Genomic DNA, 19,293 nt, shown 5'->3' with positions numbered 1-19,293 from the left:
ACAAGTTTCTATAGATGTACCATCTACAGATGATTCTAACTGACCGCATCATCATGTGGTATGGGGGGATGGGCACTGCACAGGATCAAAATAAGCTGCAGAGAGTTGTAAACTCAGTCAGCTCCATCATGGGGAACTGAAGGCTACATGGAGAAATATTTTCTGTTTTATACAGTGAGTTTTTGTGATCTAGAATGCACTGCCAGAAAGTCCAATGGAAGCAAACTGAACCATAACCACCGTTCTATTCGCTTTACACTTATGACTATGTGGCTGAGCACAGATCAAATGCCATATTTCTCTTTGCTGATGACACCACTGTCATAGACTGAATCAAAAGTGGTGAGGAATCAGCAAATAAAAGGGAGATTGAAAATCTGGTGAGTGGTGACACACAACAACTTCTTACTCAATGTCAGCAAGACCAAGGAGCTGATTATTGACTTCAGGAGGAGGAGATTGGAGGTCCAAGAGCCAGTCCTCACCGGGAGATCAGAGGTGGAGAGGGCAAGCAACTTTAAATTCCTCGGTGTTATCATTTTAAGGACCTGTCCTAGGCCCAGCATGTATGTACAATTAGGAAGAAAGCACATCAGCATCTCTACTTCCTTAGAAATTTGTGAAGATTCAGCATGACATCTAAAATTTTGAAAACTTCTATAGATGTGTGGTGGAAAGTATACTGACCTGCTGCATCACAGCTTGGTATGGAAATACCAAGGCCCTTGAATAGGAAATCCTACAAAAAGTAATGGATATAGTCCAGTTCATCACAGGTAAAACCCTCCCCACCATTGAGCACATCAACACAGAGCATTGTTGCAGCAAAGCAACATCCATCATCTGGGGACTCTACCACCCAGGTCATGCTCTCTCTCCATGGCTGCCATCAGGGAGAGGGTACAGGAGCCCCAGGACTCACAGCACCAGCTTCGGGAACAGCTATTACCCCTCAAACATCGGGCTCTTGAACCAGAGGGGATGACTTCACTGAAATTCACTCGACCCGTCACTGAACTGATTCCACAACCTATGGACTCGCTTTCAAGGACTCTGTGTCTCATGCCCCCAATATTTATTGTTTATTTATTTTTTATTATTATTATTATTATTAGTTCTTTGTATTTGCAGTTTGTTGTCTGCCCTGCTGGTGCAGTGCTTTCAATATGCTCGCAAGAAAATGAACCTCAGTGTTGTATATGATAACATATACACTCGTTGGAAAAACTGCACCAAGACAACACTGGAGGACAGTGCCTTCAAGTGCAGTCGCTGCAGCTGAGATTGTCACTCCCGTGTGGGACTCTGCACCAACAACAGACGCTGCTCTAACACAGACTGAAGCAAGACTTTCCAGGCGCAAATCCATGGTCTCGCGAGACTAACGGATGCCACCAGAACCATATGTATTTAGATAACACATTTACTTTGAACTGTTAAACTTTGACAAGAGAACTGGCTACATAGGAAAATTATTTGCAGGGATATGTCAGCAGGAGGTTGAGATGACATCAGTGGATCTACCCAAAGACCAGCATATAAAACGGTATAAATAGGTCCCTCTATTGCTGTATTTTATCATTGTCATTTCCATAAATGTTTCACACAGTAAATTTACTCTGATAAAATAATCTTCCTTTGCACCATTAAAATGGGGTGAGTTTTGGGACATGGATATAATATGGATTTTTTAAAATCTCAGTTACACTTTGAGTATTTTAAATATTTGGCATCAAAATGAAGAGAGTGAAATTATTTCAATCAGGGTTTGATACTGCCACTCTCATCTGAGCTGGGACGATGCAATGGAAAAGTAAATAAAACAAAACACTGGCCTTTCTATACTGAAGTCAAAATTACATGAGAAGACATAAGAGCAGAATTAAGCCATTTGGCCCATTGACTCTGCTCTGCTTTCGGTCATGACCAATTTATTTTCCTCTACATTCCCATTCTCTTGCTTTCTCCCCATTACCTTACTAATTACACCCTTACTAATCAAGAACCTATCAACCTCAGCTTTAAATATACTGAAAGGCTTGCTTCCTGAGGCTGCATCTTCTGGTCCTAGAATTTCCCATTATTGGAAACATCTTCTCCACATCTACTAAACCTTAGACCCCACCACCCCCAAATTCTTGTAAACTCCAGTGGGTACAGGCTCAGAGCTATCAAACACTCCTCGGACGTTAACCCGTTCATTCCCAGGATTCTTCTCATAAACCTCCGGTGCACCCTTTCCAATGGCAGCACACCCTTTCTTAGAAACAGGGCCCAAAACTGCTCACAATACTCCAAGTGCGGCCTGACTCATGTCCTATAAGGTCTAAACATTACATCCTTGATTTTATATTCCAGACCACTGAAAATTAATTCTAACATTTCAAACACCTTAGGCAAATTAGGAAGTATCATGAGAATCTACAAACCTGTTTCTGACAATTAACAAACAAGCATGATCACAAAAGTTTAAGTTGGATCAAAAATATGAGGAACTTCTTTAGAAACGAAATCAGGCTCCAGTTAGCGTTCTTCAGAGTAAAAGCATGGTGATTCAGTGTATGGCCACTTGCCTGGTTGTAGTCTAACCAATCTGGAACCTACACTGGCAGACCTGATCAGGATGTATTCAATCATGGAACGTTGATTGTCACCTCAATGACACATTCCATTGGCTTTTCAATAGATTGGGGCAGAATGTAGCAAGGTTTGTTGTTATACTTATCAACACGTTTGTGGTGCTGATGGACCTACAGGGTAATAAAGAGTCACATTGTTCTGTTTTAACAGATGGTTCAAATGACTGCCAGGATCACTACTACCAGAGGTCAGTGAACAGAACATTTTCCTTCTCTGACTCATCTCAAGTTAGGAGTCTAGAGAGACATCAGAGTGAAGAGCACCAGAAGTAAATAATATTTTACAAGCAAATTACAAAATTTAAATGTTTTGTTTTGCTCTCAAAGTGATTAAAAGGGCTGCATGAAACAGCCACCAATCTAAAGCAAGAGTTTTACTTTTAAAATAATGTTACTCAGACAACTCTCAGCTTTACTGAGTGTTGTGCTTTGGGTAAAGTTCCTTGGCACTAATTCACATGTTCTGGGTGTTGCTTTGTTATACTCTGGTGAAGATTAATTTAAAATTGAGGATTCAAAGTGCATTCTAGCCAAGGCACAAGGTGATATATATTATGTTTATCCCTTTTGCTGTGAGAATGAGGGCAGTAGGTGTGGAGGAATATCACCATCTCTAAGTGACACTGAGGCATATATTATTACTTCTTCACAATCACTGGCTCCAGATCCTGGAATCTTCGGTAAATATTCACCAAGTGCTACCCACTTACTAGCCCTTTGTTGCACTCAAGCACAATCAACTTAGTCTATTTAACAATTCATATAAAACCTGTTCTGCTTAGTTTTCATTCTTCGACTCCCCATCTCCATTTCCAATCACTTCTCAATCAGGCTTACCTGGTTTCCGGATCACTCGGTGTCCCCGTGGCCCCACCGTAGCCTGGCATTTGTTTATCAACTGGAAATGGCACAATGTCAGAAACGGGAGGTGAGGAAGCAGCACTGCGTGTCTTGGTTACCGTGGTGTCTATAATCAGCTGTGGCCCAGAGTCTTTCCTGAGGGTGTTCCGCATAGAAGCCGATCTGTCGAGCTGCGTGGGGTGAGACATGTGAGTGCTCTGCCCATGCATGTCTATCATGCGCATTTCACTTATCTTCTGGGGAGAGGGTGGTGGTGTTTTGGAGCTGCCCACTGGTCCATAGCCATCTGAGAACTTCCTGGGCTTCGCTCTGTACATTGACTGTTCCATCATATCCACTTGTCCACCCGTGTTTGGGTATAGGTTGCCGGACCTCAGTGTAGACCGGTGGTACAGCATGTGATCGGGTACATCGCTGGCAATTCCAGCGCTGGACGAAGCAATACTCATTCGTCCATCGTGATACATGTAAGGATCGGCGTACAAGCCTTCATTCCTGAAGAGGGGCATATTTTTGCCACCCAGATCTTCATCAGGCTTCACATCTCTCCTCTCCAAGATGGCACTCGGGCTGGGGGATATAGACCTTGATGGCTGCACACTGGACAACCTGTCTCGAGGGACAGTAGCACTGCCCGGCATAGGAATGGTCCTTCCTCCATTGTACGGGATCCTGGATGGTGAGGGCGGCATTGACTGAACTATCGGTGGTGAGTTTGGTGGTCCATGTGGAAGAGGACCATGGTGGCGGAAGGAAGGAGGGGCTTCTTTTGTATACACCATCTCCCTCTGCATCTGGAAAAGAGAAGGAAGATTATTTTAGGAGAATGCTTCTGCTTAAGTTATCATGGTCTTGGTCACAGTGTGAGATAAATGGGCTTTCATATAAACCTATGCATTGTACATGTTATGATCATGGCAAACACTTTACTTCACTTCTACACATGCTGCTATATAGTTTTTATTCCCTGGACCACAATCATGATGATAAGCTGAATAACATGATGTGGCACCATATCAAGTGCCTATTGCAAAGCCATATACAGCAGTAGTAGGAATAGTGCGGTCACTTGAGTCATGTACGATATTCTCCCAAGCGGATGTTCACTTTATGGAGAATGCCTGTGCCAACCTTGTTTAATGTGGGAAGGCTGATGCATGCAACCACCAGATGGTCCTGTGACAGATTGAGGGGCTGCATCCAGTAGCACGGCATGCTAGATGACTGTAGACTGACCCTTCAGTGCTGTTGTGATGTGTCATTATCTTCTGCCAGCTCCACTGCTGAGAGGTTGGTTGGAGAGAGCTTTGACCTTCCTGCCATGGGTGACCCTACCAGTAGCTAAACTCCAGATGCATTGCTCTCAGGAACTCACAAACCTCTCCAACATGACAAGTTGTAGCAGCAGTACTCTCAATGGATACGATTAAATATTCCCCTTTCAGCCTGATACAGCTAAAAAGCACAACTGCTTCCAAGGTCAGTATAGTCAATAAAGATGTCTTAATGTGTTTATACAAACTACCACTGCTTAAAACCGATGGAAACAACACCAAGTGCGGTCAGAAGCGCCCGTGTAGGACACCTTGGAGGAAGCGCAGGTGCAGAGTGGAGTTACAAGTGAGTTTAAGGAAACGGGGTTTTAAACTCCCTATACCGACTATCTTGATGGCGAACGTGCCGTCTCTGGTGAATAAAATCGATTATCTTAGAGCCAGGGTACTGAATCAGAGAGACATAGGACCACGTGTGTCCTTTGTTTCATGGAATCCTGGTTAACCCCTTCCATACCAGATGCAGCAATTCAGATTGACGGGTTTACTATACACCGCCAGGATAGATCTATAGAGTCTCTCAAAAGCAGAGGTGGAGGAGTATGCCTCATGATCAACTCTTCTTGGTGTACAAATATATCAGTGCTGTCCCAATTCTGCTCACCAGACCTGGAATATCTAGCAGTTAAGTGTCATCCTTTTTACCCACCATGGGAGTTCTCTGAGGTCATTTTGGTAGCAGTTTACATTTTACCTCAGGCCAATGTCAAATAATCTGAGTAATGGGATCAACATGCATGAAACAGTACACCCTAACACCTTCACCATCGTTTTGGGAGATTTTACCCAGACCAGTCTGAAAAAGCAACTACCACCAACAGATCACTTGCAATACTAGAGGAAACAACACACTGGACCATTGCTACACCACTATCAAGAATGCCTACTGTGCTATTTCACGCCCTCACTTCGGGAAGTCTGATCACCTAGCTGTACTTCTACCCTGAGTATAGGCAGAGACTAAAGACTGCAGGACCAGCAGTGAGGATCAAGAAGGGTTGGACAAGGGAAGCACAGGAGTGCATACAAGACTGCTTTGAATCGATGGACTGGACTGTATTCAGGGATTCATCTTCGAACCTGGATGAGTATGCTGCAGTTGTTACCGACTTCATTCAAATCTATGTGAATGAGCATGTGCCCACAAAGACTTGCTGTACATTCCCAAACCAAAAGCTGTGGATGAACCAGGAGGTACGTCGTCTGCTGAAGGCTAGATCTGTGGCATTCAAGTCTGGCTACCCAGGCTTGTACCGGAAAAACAGGTATGATTTGCAGAGGGCTATTTCAAGGGCGATGAGACAATTTCAAAAGAGGTTGGAGGTGACATCAGATGCACGGCAACTCTGGCAGGGTCTGCAAGACATTACTTCCTACAAAGTGAAGCCCAATAGCATGAATGGCAGTGATGCTTCACTCCCAGATGAACTCAACACATTCTATTCATGCTTTGAAATGGAGAACATAACTACAGCTGTGAAGATCCCTGCAGCACCCGGTGACCCTGTGACCTCCAACTCAGAGGCTGATGTAGGCTGTCTTTAAAAAGAGTGAACCCTCGCATGGTGGAAGGTCCCGATGGAGTACCTGGTAAGGCTCTGAAAACCTGTGCCAACCAACTACCGGGAGTATTCAAGGACATTTTCAACCTCTCACTGCTATGCGCAGAAGTTCTCACTTGCTTCAAAAAGGCAACAATTATACCAGTGCTGAAGAAGAATAATGTGGGCTGCCTTAATGACTATCGCCCGGTAGCACTCACATCGACAGTGATGAAATGCTTTGAGGGATTGGTCATGACTACACTGAACTCCTGCCTCAGCAACGACCTGGACCCATTACAATTTGCCTATCACCACAATAGGTCAATGACAGATGCAATCTCAATGGTTCTCCACACGGCTTTAGACCACCTGGACAACACAAACACCTACGTCAGGATACTGTTCATCGACTATAGCTCAGCATTCAATACCATCATTCCCACAATCCTGATTGAGAAGTTGCAGAACCTGGGCCTCTGTACCTCCCTCTGCAATTGGATCCTCGACTTCCTAACCAGAAGACCACAATCTGTGCAGATTGGTGATAACATATCCTCCTCGCTGACGATCAACACTGTTGCACCACAGGGGTGTGTGCTTAGCCCACTGCTCTACTGTCTGTATACACATGACTGTGTGGCTAGGCATAGCTCAAACACCATCTGTAAATTTGCTGACGATACAACCTCAGATGGTGATGAGAAGGCATACAGGAGTGAGATATGCCAACTAGTGGAGTGGTGCAGCAGCCACAACCTGGCACTCAACATCAGTAAGACGAAAGAGCTGATTGTGGACCTCAGGAAGGGTGAGATGAAGGAACACATACCAATCCCCATAGAGGGATCAGAAGTGCAGAGCGTGAGCAGCTTCAAGTTCCTGGGTGTCAAGATCTCTGAGGATCTAACCTGGTCCCAACATATTGATATAGTTATAAAGAATGCAAGACAGTGGCTATTATTAAGGACCTCCAGCACCCAGGGCATGCCCTTTTCTCACTGTTACCATCAGGTAGGAGATACAGAAGCCTGAAGACACACACTCAGTGATTCAGGAACAGCTTCTTCCCCTCTGCCATCCGATTCCTAAATGAACATTGAACCTTTGAACACTACCTCACTTTTTTTTTAAAGATACAATATTTCTGTTTTTGCACATTTTTGTAATCTATTCAATATACATAATTGGTTTACTTGTTTATTTATTATTGTTATTATTTTTGTTTTTTTTATTTTTTTCCTCTGCTATATTATGTATTGCATTGAACTGCTGCTGCTAAGTTAACAAATTTCACGTCACATGCGGGTGAAAATAAACCTGATTCTAATTCTGATTCCTTGGAGAAGATATACAGTGTGTGATATTAACTCGTGTCTGTCAGTGAAGGTGTTTCAGGGAGCACCAAAAAGTGCTCCATCAAATAACCTAGATATTGTCGCAAGGATATGGGAAGTGGCAACAACTTTATTATGAACAAGCTTAAACTCTGAGTAAGATCACAAGAAAGCCACAAGTAATGCTTCATAATGCTTTGTGCCGCGTACATGCTAGCATCACAGTTGTATTCTACAGATCTGAACACCACACTAAAAGGCCTTTGGCTTCTCATCAAATATTCCAACTCAATTCAGATTTCTTTCATAGTTAATAGACGGGCAAATTTAATGTTTCATTCTTAGCCAACTGCAATAAGTCAGGAGAACCAATGAGATGAAATGAGGAAATGAAAACAGCTTTTCAAAATTTACTTCACCTTCAGAATAAACAAGTCTATTTGACCTAAAAAGTTCACTTCCCACAATGCATATTAGAAATGCATATTAGAAAAATGCATATAAGAAATGCATATTAGAAAACAATAATTACTTTTCACACAATATAACAATTGAATTGTCATGCAAATCAAAGTTAATTTATTTGCATTATTACCAAGTCCAAGAAGCTCTCAACTTCTCACAATGTTTTGCTTACAATTAATGTTTCAGCACAACCATTTTTAAAAATTATCCTTATTCTTGGGAGGATGTCTATGAGTACATCTATTATTAACTGCCAATCCCCCGTCATGGCAATGATGAATTTTGTCTTTAAACTATTTCTTCTGGAATTAAATGACTTAGGGATTTTCAAAGGAGAGTGGTTTGGGGGCTGGGTAATGGAAGGCAACACTAATGGTTACTATAAACAGACTTTACATTTATACAGAAAAATTACAAATTATTATTGACTGAAAAATGCACATTTTTCCACAGTTTAGATTCTGAGGTGTATTTTTATTTAAGTACTGTCCATCTTAAATAAAATCATGTAACTTACAACGTCGCTGTTGCATTTGATCACAAGATAAGCACTGGACAACATAATGGTCCAAGAGTCAGAGTTGAGGAGACATACAGTACTGAAAGATGTCCTTCAGTCCCCTGTGTCCATGCCAAACATCAAGTACCCATTCGTAGTCATCCCATTTCCAGTGGTGTTCTATATTTGTCAATTCAAATACTCAGCTAAGTACTTCACCAATATGTAAATGAGAGTACCTGTCTTCACCACCCATTAGGCAATGCATTCCACATTACAACAAACCCCTGCAGGTAAAATTTCTTCCTCAGGATTTTCCTCTAAAGTTATTACACTCTATTTTAAACAATTAGTTCTAGGTACTTCTGATTTTGCTTCCTAATCTATTTTTCACCCTCATGATTTTGTAATGAAGCTTAATTCAGGTCTTCCTTCAACCTCCTTAGCTCCATGTAAAACAAACCCAGCCTATCCACTTTCTTATAAACAGCAAAATGCAGCACCCCAGTTCATATTCTGAGGAAATATCTTCTGCATCCTCTCCAGTGCAATCATAGTCATACTTTATCGATCCTGGAGGAAATTGGTTTTCGTTACAGTTGCACCATAAATAATAAATAGTAATAGTAATAAAACCATAAATAGTTAAATAGTAATATGTAAATTATGCCAGGAAATAAGTCCAGGACCAGGGTGTCTGACCGTCCAAGGGAGGAGTTGTAAAGTTTGATGGCCACAGGCAGGAATGACTTCCTATGACTGTCTGTGCTGCATCTCAGTGGAATGAGTCTCTGGCTGAATGTACTCCTGTGCCCACCCAGTACATTATGTAGTGGATGGGAGACATTGACCAAGATGGCATGCAACTTAGACAGCATCCTCTTTTCAGACACCACCGTGAGAGAGTTCAGTTCCATCTCCATAACATCACTGGCCTTACGAATGAGTTTGTTGATTCTGTTGGTGCCTGCCACCCTCAGCCTGCTGCCCCAGCACACAACAGCAAACATGATAGCACTGGCCACCACAGACTCATAGAACATCCTCAGCATCGTCTGGCAGATGTTAAAGGACCTCAGTCTTCTCAGGAATCATGTCCTTCTTCGAATGTGCCAATGAGCACAGTGGGCAGCACCCACATACGAATTAGTGGGAGTTTTGTTGAGTTGTTTTATAACACTCTTTTTGTATTCTCTGCCCAACTAATGAAGGCAAGAATTCTGTATGTCTTTCTCACCACTTATCTACTTGCAATGTTACCTTCACAGATCATTGGACATGTAACAAGACCTTTCTCTTCCTTAGTACTCCCAGGGGTTCTACAGTTCACTGTGCTGTGCATGTCCTACCCTTCATTAGTCCTTCCAAAGCGCATCACCTCACAGTCGGGATTCAATTTGATCTGCCATTGCTCTGCTTATCTTACAACTGATCAATACCATTCTACAGCCTCCTCATTATCAACAACAATATTTGTAATATCTCCAATCTTATAACCATACCTGCTATATTCACATTCAAAGCATTAATGCGTAAGTATTAGTGAGGGTCATAGCATTCATCCATATGGTTCACCATATAGGATTCCAATCACTAGAGCCATTAAATTAGTTTTGCAGAAAATCTACTAGGTAATTCTTGATCTTCTTGACACTAAACGTTTGGACCAGTTTCTCACGTGGGGCATGATCAAAGTTCTTACGGAAGTCCAAGCAGACTGCATTAATTGCTCTGCTCTTGTCAATATGCTATGTTCATATTCAGACAAGTTCTTCCATTCAAGGTCATGTTGATTACTGTTCATTACTGTTCTTCCTTTTTTAAGTACAGATTAATCCTGTCCCTTGGGACTTTTCCAACAACCTCCCTACCACTGACTTCAAACTCAACGGCCTCTCATTACTTGGCTGTCCACGTTCCTTTTTCAAATAACATACACACCTGCTATTTTCCAGTCACCTGTCACCTTCCATTCGCCAGCAAAGATTTAAAATGCTTTTTTAAGAGTCCTGGCATTGTCCTCCTTTGTGATCCATAGAAGCCTCAGCTATCCCTCATCATATCCAGGAATAATCCAACTTTAGATCCACTAGGGTATCTAATACATTACCTTTTTAATAGTTACATGCACAAGAATTTCACTGTCTCCTTCCTGCATTCTCCAACTATGTTGCCCTTCTTCAAAGTGAATATAGATGAGAAGTAAGACCTCACCTACATGCTGTGATCCATTCACAGATCAACTCTATGTCCCTTAATGCACCCCTTCCTCTTTTTCTTGTTACCCCTTGCCCTCGATACATAGATAAAATGCTTTGGCGTTTTTCTTAATTTTGCACGGAAATTATATTTTGTGCTCCCTCTTTGTCCTCTTAATTTCTTCAGCCCTGCCATCACTAAGAGTAGTTATTTTCATCTTCACAACCAGATGAATCCATCCCAGCCTCATCTTCTGATTTACATCTCTGTAACCCCTGGGCTTGACTTCTCCAACACACTCTCCAGCAGCCTTCTGAACACTACCCTTCATAAATCTGACGTAAACCAATTTTACTGCCCACATTCCAAATCTCACCAAGTCATGTTCACCCATCTTGACTGCAATGAGTGACCTACACGAACTCCTAGTTAAGCAATAACTCCATTTTAAACATATTAATTTTGTTCCCATATCTTGTTCCTCTCCATTTCTGCGATTTCTCTTTATCTAAATTTCATTACCTTATCTGTTTCTTCCTCTCTCCTCTCCTGAGTTGCTGCACCCACAGTCACTCTTTCTTCAGCTATACCTGGCACTGAAAACCCCCCTCCTTAACTTTCCTTAATATCTGTCTATCCCTAGCTCCTCCCTTAAGGTGCTCTTTCAAAATAACTTCTCATCAGATTATTGTCCAACATTCTGTGACGCACAGTGGTCACATATTTTGGCAGACTGAGAGATCTGTCTTCGTTAAACCTGTTGATGTCTGTCTTTGATTAGACAAAACAACTTCAAAATAAGCCAAAGCAGCCTTTGAATAGAAGTTCCATACCAACATGACTCCCAACATCTTTTTTTTTAATTGTCAGTGTTTAATGCGAATGCAAAAGCAAATGATTGAAGCCTACACATTTCTAGTTCTTTATATTCAAAATTCCAAAACAATATATTACTCAAAGGTGTAATTAAGGAGCAGCAAACCACAATGTCTTCTAAGAACAGAAGTCAAAAGGAAAATATATTATTATATCAGGACTCAAAATACAGAATTGTTTTCAATCTTTAATGTCAAAAATTATCATAACCACAAATATTTTAATAAGTTTGAGAGGAAAGCAACAATTGATCATTTGTTAGCTGCTAAACCATCTTAGCATAAGGACTGTGTTAATTAACATTAGCTCTTTCATCCAACTTCACCAAGTAGAAGAAAACCTACAGTGTCCAGGCTCTCTACTGGATGCACATCTCGTTATTCAACATACATTTGCAAAACGTGTTAAACAATGATTGATGAAGCTTACTGTTCACACAATCATGTAATTGGTATCGACAGCCTAGGAAACTCTCTTACCTGCTCCATTAATCACTCTCAATAAAATGACATGTTCATTTACACAGAAACAAAAACAATCCAAAGGCATGGCAGAGCTTGCGCTGCTGCCTTTCACCACACTCAAACCTGCCTTTATACTGAGCTACTTGTGCCTGCCAACGATTGGGTGCGAGGGCCAGCGCCAAACTGAAATAAAGTACCTCCCACAAAAAAATATAATTTGAAATTTGAGTACATCACTGGGTCAAAGTTACCATGGAGCAATCTGTCACATCTTTCAGCTGGTGTTTACAGAGTCTCATTGGTTGCCCCAACCTTTGAGTCAGAGCTAAATAAATAAAATCTGCAGTTAACAGCTGTGTAGGGCTAATCGCTCATAATCATTACAATAGGTTCATGGACAAGGCTGATGCCCATGGATGTCGGTAAATATAGTGGTGGATGGCCACACATCACAGAAGAGAGATCAATGATTGGGCAGGCAGTTAAGCCCTGAAGAAACATTCCTGCTCTTCCTGTGCTACACCAGGTACTTCCCTCAAAGATTTGGCCCATCTTATCTTCTTTCATCTTCCAAATTCCTCCATGACCTGTCATTATAAAGAGGGCAACTACTCAAAGGTAGGCAGAAAGTCAACAACCTGAGAGTCATAGAGCTATACAGCACCCTACCTATGACCCTCATGATTTTATACACCTCTATAAAATCATCTCTCTGTCTCTGCACTCCAAGGAATAAAATCCTGGCCTGCCCAACGTCTCCCCAAATCCCAGTCCCTTGAAACCCGGAATGTCCCTATAATTTTTTTCTGCACTCCTTCCAGCTTATTGTCATTTTTTTTTTAAACCAGGGTGACCAACACTGAACACAAAAAATTATAGTTTTGCCAACATTTTATACAACTGTTCAGTGAATTTATTATCAAAGTACACATGTCACCATATACAACCCTGAGATTCATTTCCTTGTGAGCACACTCAATAAATCTAACAACCATAATAGAAATAATGAAAGAGCACACCGACTGGGTGATCACTGTAATCGATACAGAGCATCCTGATGTATGCATCTGTTCTGTCCAGGTTCAGTCAAGGTTGACTGAAGAGCTAATGAGACCTGTTGTGCTGGTAGTCAAAGTGAAGCGAATCCAAGTCATTTTCTCAGGCAGGAGTTAATATGTTTTATCACCAACCTCTCAAGCCACTCCATCACTGTCTATATAAGCACTACTGGATGATAGTCATTGAGGCAGGTTACCATGTTCTTAGGTATCAATGTAATTGAAGCCTGTTTGAAGCAAGTGAGTACCTCAGACTGCCAAAGCAAGAGGTTAAGGATCTCAATGAACAGTCCAGCCAATTGAACGGCACAGGTTTTTAATACTTAGTCAGGTCCCCCATCTGGGCCGGATGCTTTCCATGGGTTCACTCTCCTGAAGGTTGCTCGCACATCAGCCTCAGAGACTAAAATCACAGGATCATTGCGGGCTCTGGGAGTTCACGTTGGTTCCTCCACGTTTTGACAGTCAAAGCGAGTATTGAAGGCATTGCGTTTATCTGGAAGCCAAGCCTTGTTGTCGCTTATGTCCTTTGATTTTACTTTATACGAGGTGATAGTACACATTTTCTGACACAACTATCAAGCATCCTTCATTGATTCAAGTTTAGTCGGAATTACCACCTCACCCATGAGATGGCTTTCAGGAGATCATCCCTGTACTTCTTGTAACTTTCTTGGTCACCAGACTTGAATGCCTCTGATGTAGCCCTCAGCAGATTGTGGATCTCATGGTTCACCAAGGGCTTCTAGTTGGGGAAGACTGAATGATTTTGTGGGGACACACTTGTCTACAACTGTTTTTATGAAGTCCGTGACAACTATGTTGTATTCAATCGGATCCACAGATGAGTCCTTGAACACAGCCCAGTCCACCAACTCGAAGCAATCCTGCAGCTGCTCCTCTGCTTCCCACAGTCACCTCTTTGTTGTTCTAATCCCTGAATGTTGTCCTTGCTCTTTAATCTCTGCCGCTAAGAGGACAGCCAAGTGATCACATTCACAAAATGTAGTCTGGGCATGGAACAGTAGGTATTCCTTATTTTAGTATAGCAGTGGTCTAATGTGTTGGGACTTCTGGTGCTACAGCTTATATGCCGATGGTAAATGGGCAGGGGTTTCTTCAAACAAGTCTGATTGAAATCCTCAACTATGATATGAAATGGATTGGGATGGATTGTTTCTAGTTTGGTGCAGTATCTCAAGCACTTGATTATGGGTGGCCGCTGGTGGTATGTAAAGTGCGGTCAGAATCATGGATGAGAACTGCCTTAGAAAATAGAATGGATGGAATTTGACTGTTAGGTGTTCAAGGCCAGGGGGAGCACAAGTTCGTCAAAACCGCCACATTGGAGCACCACAGAGAGTTTATCATGAAATGCCCAACCACCATTGTCCTTTTCCAAATCCAGCATTTTGGTTCATCCAGTGCACTGAGAAGTCAATGGGTCTGATTATCATATCTGGCATGCTGGGAGTAGCTATGTCTCAGTAAAGCACTGAATACTACAATCTCTCATTTCCCTTTGATACATCGATCTTCCCTTCAGGCCCTCAATTTTACTCTCCAGTGACTGCATATTTGCTAACAAGATGCTGGGTAGAGGGGAGTCTTATTCCTTTTGTTTCAGCCTGTCCTGGAGCTCCCCCACCACTCCTCCTGTCTTGCTTCCAGTTATGGCAATGAATCTTAATCTGCTTAAAGGTGCTTGTTTGAGAGTTAAGTCTGATGAGTCCTTCAGAAGGTCAAGAAATCTGTAGATCATTAAATCAATTTAAAAGTATATTGCTTAAAGGGAAATTACATGCTGCAGATTGCAGAGGGAGTAATTCAAAAGAGGTATATTTAGAAGTATTGTATGTAGGCTGTAGAACATCCCCATGGTTCACCAGGGCCATCTTGTAGAACTGCAGCATAACATCTCAACTCAGGGCCCTGATTGAAGGCTAGTATGCCAAGAGCATTCTGCCCCAACTTGCCAACAGTTTCTTGACTAATCGTTCATTGTTTAATCAAAAGTCTTTAAGATCAGAAGTGGATGGGTTTGAGATTGGTTTACTTTGAGATTTTCTTTTTGCATTTCACCTCTGCTGGAATTACACTTTTTTTGGGAAGAAAGATTCAGCCGTTTGAAGCTGCAGTAGGTCCAGTCTTGTGATCAAGCATCCTGTTGATTCCTAGTATGCAGAACTAAATGGTTTTGCAATGCACTCATTTCCGAGGATATAAAGGTTTCCTTAGACCTAGGGGCAAGACCAATTTTATACATAGATGAACTAACCAGATTGCTTTAATCAAAAACTGAGCAGAATTATATGCCAGCATTCTATTCTCAGTGGGGAAAATAAAACTAACAATGCTGTGACTGATCACCAACAACAAATATGTGCAAGGATAACGTGCAGGGCTTCTTTCTGCGTCAGATGAGCAACGAAAGCTTGCTTTGACCAAGTTACCAACAGGGAGTGGACTTGTTTTGAACGAGTTGCACAGACAGTGGACTCGCTCTGACTAAGCTGCCACAGCAGCAAATCGGATCTGATCAGCAGGGCCCACAATGTTTAACTCACTATTCATTTTTAAAACTGAGATTATCACAAGAAAACATATACAAAAGCTCAAAGTGATGTAAATAAATACACCTATTGAAGGATAATGTTTTATTATTCTAGGGCAAGGGTTCCCACCCAAGGGTTAATGGTAAGGCTCTATGGCACAAAAAAGATTGGGAACCCCTGGTCTGCAGTAACAGTGAGAACATAATGTTAAAATGATTGATGAGGTAAATAAAAGAAATAATTGTGAAATGACATGAGGAAATTGGTGAAGGCACTTTCCTCCTTCAGGAATATTTGAGTGGACTGAAAACATCTTTAGTTGGGGCTGTGTTTGAGAAATGGCTTCCAATAATAGACAGTGACAAGAGCCTCGTATCTTCTTTGGGATCTAGCATGTGGGGCAAGAAGTGAAGAAGATAACGTAGTTCAAAGAGAAAGTACAGATTTACACTTTCTCATAATGCCACCATACCCACTTCCCAGCCACACATGCCTGAGCTTCCAGTTATGATTGGTGGGTCAGACTGGTGAAGGGAGACTCTAGGAAAATGCAGACATATACAGTACAGCGATCTCAGTACAGTACCTACTATAAACATGCAGACATATACAGCAATCTCAGTATAGTACCTACTATAAACATCCAGCTCCAGTTATGAATCCTCAGGAAGACCTGGAATTTGATGGGATGCAACAGGACGTGAAGATCTCTTTTCTTTTTTCCCTGCCCCATGCCTGGGTAAAATGAAATTGCAAAGCACGAGGAAAGCCTGTCCCTAAAACATACAATTTCTTTCTGATACAGAAATGCTTAATGGTAGAATTATTGAACGGCTACAGCAAAGAAGAAAACCATTTGTCCATGCCAGCTCTCTATCAGTGCAAATTATCAACTACCCCACCACTCCCAGCTGCTTGACTGCTATCTTGCAAATTCTCACCAAATATTTATCCAATGGCCTACAGAAGGCTGCAATAGAACCTGTGCTTTGACATCTGCAGGCAGCATATTCCAGATTCCAATAATAAAACATTGCTCTATTTTTCACTGTGACCTCCAGTCCTCAGATCATCCGTCAACAAGAATGGCACTAACCATCCAATCTGGCCAGGCTCCACATCAATTTATATTCTTCTGTTAGGCCCCCCTCAGCCTTCTCTTCTTGAAAGTAAACAGTTCCAGCCTCTCTGACTATCTCTGTAATGAAAGTTCCCTATCCCAGTAGTCAGTCCTGTAAATCTGTTCTCGATTCTCCTTAATACCAGTAGAATTTATATAAGATCATATTGAGAATTGAACATAATATTCCAGTTGCAGCCTGAGCAGAATTTTATAAAAGTTCATCATTACTTTGATTTTTTTTTATGCCATTAATGATAAAGTTCAAAGCTGTGAGTGAGGAAATCAAAGATCCAATTGATCAAGGAGGTATTGAGGACCAGGTCTTGAAGCTTATTGATTAGCTTTTAAAGGGATAGTATTGAATGCCAAGCTGTAGTTGATAAAGAGCATCCTGATGCATGCACCTCCGCTGTACAAATGTTCCAGAGTTGAGTGAGCACTAATGAGATGGCATCTACTGTGGACCTACTGTGCCGATGGGCAAATTGGAGCAAATCCAATTTGCCTCTCACGTAGGAGTTGATAATTTGCATCTCCAACCTTTCAAAACAATTCATCTCAGTGGATGTAAGTGCTACTGGATGATAATCATTGAGGCAGGTTATCACATTTTTTTTTAGCCACCTGTATGATTGAAGCCTGCTTGAACCACATTGCTACCTTATACTGCTGAAGCAAGAGGTTAAAGACTTCAGTGAACATTCCACACAGCTGATCAGCAAAGGTCTTTAGTACTCGGCCAGGACCCCATCTGGGCCAGGTGGTTTCCATGGGTTCACCTTCCTGAAAGATGCTCTCAGTTTGGCCTTAGTGACTGAGATCACAGGAATGTGGAACTATGTGAAGATTCCTCCATGTTTTGATGGTCAGAGTGAGCACTGAAGGCATTGAGCTCATCTGGAAGCCCTTTTGTCCTGATGTCTCTTGATTTCACTTTGTAAGAGGTTATGGCATTCAAGCCCTGCCACAGCAGTCAAGCATTCTTTGATGATTCAAGTTTAGTCTGGAATTGCCACTTCACCTGCGAGATTGCTTTCCAGAGATCAAAGCTGAACTTCTTGTAACTTCCTTGCTTGCCAGACTTGAACACCTCTGATCTGGCCTTCAGCAGATTGCAGATGTCATGGTTCAGCCAGGGCTTAGTAAATATTATTTTATTTAATATTATTACCTTATTCAATATGGAAATTAGGAACTAGATAAATTGCCTTTTTGCTATTCCTCACCTCATACACACAGATTTTTAACATCTAAAAGTTAACCATAAATATAACAAGCATAAAAGAAATTACAAAGAGAAACATCAGAAAATATAATTTTCTCAGTCGTGAAAACTGTTTTAAATTACATGCACACACCACTAAGAGTAATATTGCATCTTTTAAACTTTACAGGTGATCACATATTTACAGTTGTTTCATAAAGACGACAAAAAAAGCAGCTCGTTTTTCTTGGAATCATTCCAAACTTTCTCTGTCTAATTCAATTTGAACATTGAGATACTCATGCTTACAGCTACTAGGGAACAATTCACCTAATATATTACAGAAGACCCATCATGTTAGAAGATGAAACTGTCACTTAAAGTAATCATGATTTAGTGAGATAATATAATATCTTTGCACCTGGGAATTTATGCTCTCATTTATATGTTAATGTACACCAGTGAAAGGTCTCGAGACTCATCGCGGACAGCTGACGCTTTCCAAAAGGAAAGTAACCTATATTTCATTTTGTACAATGGATTTGTTGGTCGGACCCACACCAGCACATCATAATACTAAGCAGATTTTTATCACCTCGGTTTCATTTATGACCTCTCTACTATCTCTAAATTGTCAAACTGCTTGTTTGATATCCAAAATGATCAGGCAGAAATCTCCTCTGATAAAGTATTGGCAAGATCGAGGGCATTTCCATCAATCACTGCCACAAACTCCATTTTTCTATGCTGACTCTATTCTACATCATTCTCCCTGGCAATTGACTGAGGATGAACCAAACTGTTCACAATTTTGGTGTAATACTAAATACTAAGATAAGCTACAAACCAGAAATTCACCTTATCACCTAGATAACATCATACCTTCTCCATTAAACTGAATGATTCTACAACTGTCTCCATTAATCTGTTATTGAAATTCTCAATGTCTGTCTGACTAATGGACTAGAACACTTCAATCTCCATCAGTTCATGCTTAGTCATCCAACACCAGAATTTGTGGAGAGAATGGAAAGCAATTTCAGCTTTGCTGCCCAAAGTTCTTATCCTGGTTTACAAATCTCTCTTTGGTGTCACCCCCTCCCTCTGTTGTCTCTTCCAGCCTCACAACTGACAGAAA

General features: G+C 41.4%; 1 protein-coding gene across 16 annotated transcripts in view; it reads right to left on the bottom strand.

Moving 5' to 3' along the window:
* LOC140195483 (sickle tail protein) overlaps nucleotides 1-19,293 on the bottom strand; it is a 696,918-nt gene that overhangs the window by 87,454 nt on the left and 590,171 nt on the right. For 15 of the 16 annotated variants that reach the window (XM_072253835.1, XM_072253840.1, XM_072253833.1 and 12 more), the window contains one exon: nucleotides 3,477-4,294. In XM_072253835.1, the coding sequence (XP_072109936.1) occupies nucleotides 3,477-4,294 (818 nt within the window). Of the gene's footprint in view, nucleotides 1-3,476; nucleotides 4,295-12,230; nucleotides 12,283-19,293 lie in introns of those variants that run through there. The other variant, XM_072253844.1, reaches the window with a different exon arrangement.

The sequence above is a fragment of the Mobula birostris genome, chromosome 3 (genome assembly GCF_030028105.1).
Source record: "Mobula birostris isolate sMobBir1 chromosome 3, sMobBir1.hap1, whole genome shotgun sequence".
Classification (NCBI taxonomy): domain Eukaryota; kingdom Metazoa; phylum Chordata; class Chondrichthyes; order Myliobatiformes; family Myliobatidae; genus Mobula; species Mobula birostris.
Note: the sequence above shows the minus strand (reverse complement) of the source record. Positions and strands in the feature narration are given on the sequence as shown.